Below are 8,678 nucleotides of genomic sequence, written 5' to 3'. Positions count from 1 at the left end.
TGGCTGGTAGGTTTGAACTGCTAACCTTGAGGTTCAAACCAACCTTGCTGTCCAGTGCCTACACCAGGACAAATTAGCTTGGGTTTACACACACATGGCAGGAAAGGCCCAGAAAAAGTCCCCACTCAGCTTATACTCAAAAAAACAAGTAAGTCCCTATTCTGGAAGTTCCACCAACTCACTGGACAACTCTAGGTCATGCCATTTATTACATCTTTGGGTCTTGTCCACCTGGAAAATGTGGTTAGACTGGATTGGGGCTTGGTACGTTTCACTCTGTGAAGGACCAGGTTGCAAAGCTCTGCTCTGCAGGTCATGTGACCTTTACCACACCTCCTCAACTCTGCCTCTCTAGCTTGATAGTTGTTACCATCCTTATGCAAGCAAAAGAACATGGCTGTGTGCTAATAAAACTTTATTTAAAAAACAGAAAAAAAAAGGCTACAGAATTTAGGCAGCAAACTGTATGTAGTTTGTCAGACCCTAGTCTAATCTCTATGTAACAGGCTTATCAGCTCTAAAATTTCGTAAGGGAAATAGAACTTCAGATTACACCTTAACACACAGCCCTCTTTCAAAGCTCTGCCATAGAAGGTATCACTGGCCTTCTACTACGTGAGAGGCGAGAAGAATGTTATCACTACCACCCCTTCTGCTCATGGGGGCTCCCCAATAGCTGAAGGGGGGCTGGGCTTGCTCAGGTCCTTGATAAACCCTCTTTTTTTAAAAAGAATTAAATTTGTATTTGAACAACAAAGAGTGTTGATATGTCCTCTTATACACAAAGGGTGGCAGCCAAAGTTTCTCTTACACAAAGTTCATCTACTCTCCTCTTTTCCACGAACTCCGGTGCTCTGCCTGGATCTAGCCCAGGCCCTTCACACCCTGTGATGCGGGGGTTAAGGGAACTCCAGCAGGAGGAAGACTACAGACCAGTCCTTGTTTTCCCTCGATCTTCAACTCAAACCTGGACCAATGATGGAGACTTAGGAGCAGCCTCAACCAGAGGGGGTGGCCAAGGTCATCTGACACCGCTACCTATGTGCCTCTCAGGATATTTTATTGTAAAAGACGTTTTATTCCAAGAGTGGGAAAAAAAAGAGGTCAACGAAATGGAAATCTTTTCATAAGTCAGATCATTAGTATGAAGTTAAGGAAAATGACAAATACCTGCTTTCAAGAATAGCTTCTTCAACACAGGATATCTTCTCCTTCAAGGGCAATTCCAAACACTGCTGACTGACGACTGATAAAAACTTGAGGATTAACTTGGTGCTTTCGGTTTTCCCCGCCCCACTTTCACCACTAGAAGACAAAACCCAGAAGTTTATGCTTGTAAGTAGAATTAAAAAGAAAAAAGAAGAAAAAAAAAATCAGCATCACTCCAATTCCTCAAACATCAACAACAGTTGAAAAGTAGGAGAAGGGAGATTCAAAACGTTTCTAAAGAGCTGATAGGGAGAGCAGGACCAGTCTGTCTGTTCTACCATCCTGTGACAAGTGACTGTCAACAGGTGAGTTCAAACGTAAAGGTGGAAAGATGCAGGAGGGCATTGTAGGGAAGGTAAATTCTGCCAGAGGAATCTTCGTTGTCGTTCATGAACATAAAACAAATGCGTGAACAACAATTACATCAGCATTAAGCACTAAGCGAATATTTGCTAATTAGGAGAGCACATGAATAATCAAAAATAAAAATTCCTAAGTCTTATGGGGGAGGAAGGAAAAAGGAAGGAAACATCAGGTGCTCGACCCACATGGAATCAGTTTGTTCTCACACAAGATCAACACGACTGAGGCAGTGGTCATGCGTCCAAGTCGGAAATCAACTCAAGCCTGTCTGGTTCCCCAAATGTCCAGAGCAGGGACACCAACAAGGGAGGTCACCAGAGTGTGTTGTTCTTGTTGGTGTTAAGTGCCATCGAGTCAGTACTGACTCGTAACGACCCTACGTATAACAGAAGGAAACACTGTCTGATCCTAGGCCAACCTCACTATTGCTGCCACGCTTGAGTCCATCGAGGCTGCCACTTGGCCAATCCATCCTGTTGGGGGTCTTCCTCTTTTTCTCGGATCCTCCACCCTACCAAACATGATATCCTTCTCCAGTGACTGGTCCCTCCTGACAGTATGTCCAAAGTATGAGAGACAAAGTTTGGCCATCCTGGCCTCCAAGGAGCACTCTGGCTGCACTTCTTCCAACACAGATCTATTGGTTCTTTTGGCAGTCCATGGCACTTTCAATAGTCTCCTCCAACACCATAACTCAAAAGTATCAATTCTCTTACGGTCTTTCTTATTCACTGCCCAGCTTCACATGCATATGAGAACATGCCCAGGCGACCTGTCATAGCAGCACAAAGACCCAAGTCTGAACCTCAGAGGAGAAGTGGAGGAGGGAGTGTAAATTTGGGAACTCATACCGACGAAGGGGGCAAAAAATGCAGGCTAGTCAGAAGAAGCACTATTAGGGTGTGGGGGAAGTATATTGAAAGTATCATGGACTGTCAGAAGAACTAATACATCTCTACAATATCGTCAAAGAAGTACAGCCAAAATGCTTCTTTGAAAAAAGGGTAATAATAAGATTTCTCGCGTACTCTGGACATGTTATGGGAGGGACCAGTCCCTGGAGGACAGGCGTGCTTGCTGAAGTTGAGGGTCAGTTAAAAGGGAAAGCCCCTGAGTAGCATGGACTGACAGTGATCTCAAATACAAGGCGCAGGACTGGGCAGTGTTTGGTTCTGCTGTATGCCTGGGGTTGCTATGAACTGGATCCGACTCACTGACATCTAACAACGACAGCAGATGTGGTGGGTGTTGTTGCGGGAGGCCCCATGTGACAGAGGAGGGCCGTCTCACACGATTGTCAATGGCTGTCATCTTTCCACCAGCAGGTCGCCAAGTCTTTCTCCCACAGATCCACTGGGTGGGTCTGAACCACCAATTTTTCGGTTTGCAGATGAGTGCTTAATTGCCGCACCACCAGGGCTCTTCCGTTAGGAGAGGTCTAAAATGACTGTGAGGGTAAAGAAGGCCCAGAGAAGAGGGAAGAAATCCAGACAGATGGACCAGCATCGAGGAGAGAAGGTCCTGAGAGACTGAGGAGTGTCCCCTGGTTTCCACAGAGACTGTCCAGTGGGTGGAGAGGTGGGCAGAGGCAGGCTGAAGAGATAGTGAGAGGAGGTGCACGAGACAGCGTATGTACACAAGTTTTTCAAGCAGCTCTGCTGGGGAGCAAGCTGAGGTATTGGAGTATGTTGTTAAGTGCCATCAAGTCAGTTCTGACTCACAGGGGCCCTCTTTAGGGTTTCAGAGGAGCAGTCGGTGGGTGGGTTTGAACCACTAACCTTGCAGTTCAAACCAACTTTGGGGTCCAGTGCTTATCCTACAGCACCACACCAGGACTCCTATAGGATTATAGGGGGAGGCTGTTTATATAAACAAATAGGCATCTTTTTTTCTTCTAAAGATGGAAAACACTAGAACGTTTTTGAATGACAATGTAACCATCCAACAGGGAGGGAAAGTTCAAAGGATTAGCAGCTAAGAGACTCAAAGATGGCAGCGCCCAGTCCTGAGGAAAGCTAGGAAGAAGTCAGGACAGGAAGGAAGGGAGCTTCAAGGATGCCTTCATGCACAGTATTGGCTAACACAGGGCATGAGCCAGTGCTGCCAGGTTTCCAGAGCCAGTCCAGGGGGGTTTGGCCCCCAAATCCAATCTGCTGCCTGCTTTTGTAAATAAAGTTTTATTGAACAGCCAGGCCCGCTCTTTTATGTTATTACCTAAGGCTGCTTTCCGTGTGGTGGTAAGGTTAAGTAGTGATATTATTGTTATCGTGAAGTGCCGTCGAGTTGGTTCCGACCCACAGCAACCCTGTATAGGGGTGAGCTTGAACCACTGACCTTATGGTTCAAACTGACCTTGCAGTCTGGCGCATTAACCCATAGCGCCACACCTAGTGATGGAGGTTCCTGAAACGTACACCATCTCAGCCACTTGTCATGGAGTGGATGCCGACTCAAAGTCAGCCCACATGGGACAGAGTAGAACTATATTCCCCATAAGACTCTCTCAGAAATGTACTGTCTCTGAGTTGACTCAAACCACCACCGTTCTGGTTAGCAGCTGGCCTCACAGAAAATGTTTACTAACAGCTGGCAATCAGAAGGTCTCCTGCTTCAAATCAAACTCACCCTGCATCACTTCCTCCAGGATTCAGTCCAAAGACCACAGCAAGCCAAACAGAGCCCTGGGGGTACCAGGCTGCACCAGGAAGTAGAATTCTGCTCTGGACCCATACAGCGCAGGCCAATTAGAGATGGAGCTCAACTCCTCTACTGTTGCAAAAGGTACTTCTGAGAGTCAGTCACCAGATCTGAGCCTCAGTTTCCCCTCAAAACATGTCTCCTGGGTTCCTGTGAGGATGACCAGGAGCAAACCTTCCTAAGTGAACGTCAGCACCTTTTCCAGCCCATCTCCTTCACAGCCCTCAGCAAACTTCAGGTCTTTCACCACCTTTCCCAGATATCCCTAGTTGAGAACGTCTCTCTGTCTTCCCCCTCCAGGCTGACCTAAGCCTCGATGTTCCCTTTTTATCCCATCCCATGCCACCTTTGCAGTGGTTACGAATCAGGCTGCGAACCTTAAGGTCAGCGGTTTGAAACTACCAGCTGCTCCGCGGGAGAAAGATGAGGCATTCTACTCCCGTAAAGATTTACACCCTCGGAAACCCTGTACAGGGTCGCTATGGGTCGGAACCGACTCGACGGCACTTAACAACAACAACAAATGCCACCTTTGCAGTGGAACATTTTCTGTTCTGACTCCACCATCTTCTAATATGTTCTCTGAGCCTCCACGTACGCGTTTCTATGACCGTGTTTGGCAGGCTGCACTGTAATCGCCTGAGGACGGTCCTCAGAAGCCAGGACGGTGACACTCCATCTGGCTTAATGTAGACAGGCCATCAGCAAAGACCAAATGCTGGAGAAAGACACCAGGCTTGGTCAGTGAAAATAAGAGATTTCAGCATGATGGACTGACCCCGGTGCCTGCAACAATGGGCTCAAACTGAGCAAAGGTTGTCCAAATGGGTACAGTGCCAGGCAAGGTTTTAATTCAACAGCATCTGACATCAATACATTGTAATTACTAACAGGAGTTGGTTTGTTTTCTTCAGAGATCTTGAAGAGTCCTGGTGTAGCATTGTGGGTTAATGCGCTGGATTACAAAGTCTGTTTGAATTGTAAAGTCTATGGTTCAAACTCACCAGCCGCTCCTTGGAAACCCTATACAGGCTCACTATGAGTCAGAACCAACTTGATGGTCCTTAGTAACAACAAGAGGAGGTCTTGAAGGACAGGAAGTGGGTCTTACTCATTTTTAATGCCTTTCCATGGAGTCCTGGTGTGGTGCTGTGGGTTAATGTGCCAGACTGCAAAGCCGTTTGGACTGCAAGGTCGGTGGTTCAAGCTTATCAGCTGCTCCTCGGAAACCCTATACAGGGTTGCTATGGGTTGGAACCGACTCCATGGCACTTAACAACAACAACAATGGTATCTTGCTACCACATGAACATGAGCCCCAGCCCATGCCTTACTCCGGCGGGTACTTTTCTCACCCAGGCCACACATTTTACGCACTTTAGACATTGTCGCAACTCCATCACCGACAAGTATTTCTAGAAATAAGAGTATCCAATTATTATTCAGAACATAAAGTACTTGTTGCTATTATGTGCCAACGAGTAGGTTCTGACTCATAGCGACCCAGTGCGGTTTCTGAGGAGCAGGTGCTGAGTTTGAACCGCTGACCTTTCTATTCAAACTGACTTTGTGGTCTACAGTGCTTATTCTATAACGCCACACCAGGATTCCATTTAAGACATTTGTTGTTGTTGTGAAATGCCATTGAGTTGGTTCTGACTCATAATGACCCTGTATATGGTTTCCAAGGGGCAGCTGGTGGGTTTAAAGGGACAACCTTCTGGTTGGCAGTCTAGTGCTGATACTACAGCATCTCACCAGGAGTCCCATATAAGACATGTTGTTGTTAAGTGCCGTCGGGGCAGCTCCAACTCATAGTGACCATGTACCGGGTTTCAAGACTGCTGATGAGTTTGAACCATGGATTGTGAAGTTCAAAACGACTTTGCAGTCCAATGCATTAACCCACAGCACCATACCAGGACTCCAAATTACATACATACAGGGAACAATTCTTTCTGGTCCTGTGGGTTCACTATAGGGTCACTTTAAGCTAGAATCAACAATGGGATAGTTAGGGTGCTGTTTGTTGTTGGGTGCCAATGAATGGATTCTACTCACCCCATGTGAGAGAGTAGAACTGCCCCATGGGGTTTCACAGGGGAGTCCTGGTGTGGTGCTGTAGGATAAGCACTGGACTACCGACTTCCAGGTCAGCAGTTCAAACCCATCAGGCACTCTTCGGAAATGCCATACTGGGTCACTCATTATAAGTTGACTTGGTGGCATACAATAATCTTTATCGGAACGGATCACCAAGGCTGTCTCCCGAGGAGCTCTGAATGGGATGGAACATAATGATTTCAGTCAGCAGACAAGCACTTAACTGTTTAAGTACTTTTTGATGCAGCAATGATTGTGGGGTTGGCACAGGACTGGGCAGTGTTTCGGTCTATTACACTATGAGTTAGTTACCGACTGGATGGTAACTAATAGTTAACAACAAACTTAGCATACACAGTCCCTTAAACAAGCATAAAACAGGTAGACTGAAATTATAGCTCAAGAGAGGCAATAATGTTGAACATGAAGCTGCTGTAAAGCCCTTCAGAACTGGTCAAGGAAGGAGACTTTGAGTAGAAAACCAGACGCTGAGCACAACCACCAACTAGCTGGGGCTTAGCCTAAGTGACGTACATTCGCAAATGAGAACAAAGTTCATCTTAGAAGTGCATGCTATTTCCAAAATAGGTTTATTTTCTGATTTGAATGAAGAAATCTGGGTGGTGTCAATGGTTAAGCGCTCAACTATTCGCTGAGAGGCTGGTGATTCGAGAAGACCCACAGGCACTTCGGTGGACGCACCTGGTTAACGGCTTCTATTCTGACACATGGGGTCCTCAGGATTCACAATCACCTCCCTGGCAACAGCAGCAACAACAGGTATGAGAGGTTGGGGTGGTAAATGTGCTTGGTTGCTAACCAAAAGGTTGGAGGTTTGAAAAGTATGCTGAGCCCAGTTCTACATCACTACGCACAGGGGCGCCAAGGAGCAGGACGCGTGCTCGACTGCAGCGGGTGGAAGCAGGAGACAAGGTTTTGACAGTAGTAAGACCCACTGCATCCACTAGGGGGCAGTGCATGTCCATGGAAATCCAAGCTGGGCTCCTGCGCACACGCTCTTTACTTCACACACTATTTTCTTCTCCAGTTTCCACAGCCCCAAACCCCACTAAAAAAAAAAACCACACACAACCTCTGCAGAGATCTATTAAAAACGAAATCACATTTTAATGAGAAACCTATTCTTAAGTCCTATGGTTTCTGGAATCAATTTAGATAAACAGTTAATTCTTTTTTTCTTTTTAACACTAGAAGGAGCTCTGGTGGCGTAGTGGTTACAAATTGGGCTGCTAATCTCATGGTCAACAGTTTGAAACTACCAAACATTCTGTGGGAGAAGGATGAGGCTTTCTGTTCCTGTAAAGATTTACAGCCTCGGAAACCCAGTACAGGGTTGCTATGAGTCAGAACCGACTCCACGGCACATAACAACAACAACAACACAATGAAAGCTTTCTGTTTGGGATCCAGCCCACCCTGTTGTTAATTTTTTTAAAGACCATACATTCATCTTTGGCATGAAAACGCCAGCCCCTTTCTGTTTTATTGTATATACTCCTGTGTGTGTGTGTGTGTGTGCGTATACACACACAAATACACATAAAGTTGATTTTTTACTTTCTTCTGAATGAAGTCCTGGTGTGGTGCTGTGGGTTAACGTGCTGGACTGTGAAGTCAGTTTGAACTGCAAGGTCAGCGGCTCAAGCTCCGCAGCCGCAACTTGGAAACCATCTATAGGGTTGCTATGGGTCAGAACTGACTCGAGGGCATTTATCAACAACCACCTTCTGAAGCTGCTCTTCTGAGTTAGTGATGTTCTCCATATTTGTCCTGAATATGTAGGCACAACAAGATCGCCAGAATTAAGAATTAGGCAGTGAGATTAATTTGAATTAAATATTAAATCCTGGTGTGGGGCTGTCAGATAAGCACTGGACGGCTAACTGCAAGGTTGGTGGTTTGAACCCATGAGCCGCTCCTTGGAAACCCTATAGGGCTGCTATGAGTGAAAACCAACTTGAAGGCACTTAACAACAATGAGGTGAGGTGGGGCAGAGCACAATAACTCTGTAGGATAAACACTGAACTGTGACCAACATGGTCGATGGTTCAAGCCTACTAGCCACTGTGATGGAGAAAGATGAGGCTTTCTGTGCAAAGATTTACAGCCTTATAAACTCTATAAAGGGTCACTCATTATGAGTCAGAACCCACTCCGTGGTACTTAACAAGGGGCTGGGGTTTGCCCTTCTTAAAGCAGCCAGATCAAGTTCTCTTTCTTTCTGTTAACCTTATTAACTTCTATTTGGTAGCTGCAATGTTGTTGTTGTTAGGTGCCATCGATT

At 46.1% G+C, this 8,678-nt stretch overlaps 1 protein-coding gene across 1 annotated transcript in view; it reads right to left on the bottom strand.

The window, feature by feature from the left end:
- Window positions 1-8,678, bottom strand: part of LOC102818097 (myosin-10-like) — a 93,868-nt gene that overhangs the window by 883 nt on the left and 84,307 nt on the right. Inside the window, exon 5 of the mRNA XM_006874442.1 lies at window positions 1,171-1,305. Within this exon, the coding sequence (XP_006874504.1) occupies window positions 1,171-1,305 (135 nt within the window). The remainder of the gene's footprint in view (window positions 1-1,170; window positions 1,306-8,678) is intronic.

The sequence above is a fragment of the Chrysochloris asiatica genome, unplaced genomic scaffold (genome assembly GCF_000296735.1).
Source record: "Chrysochloris asiatica unplaced genomic scaffold, ChrAsi1.0 scaffold00278, whole genome shotgun sequence".
NCBI classification, from domain to species: Eukaryota; Metazoa; Chordata; class Mammalia; order Afrosoricida; family Chrysochloridae; genus Chrysochloris; species Chrysochloris asiatica.
Note: the sequence above shows the minus strand (reverse complement) of the source record. Positions and strands in the feature narration are given on the sequence as shown.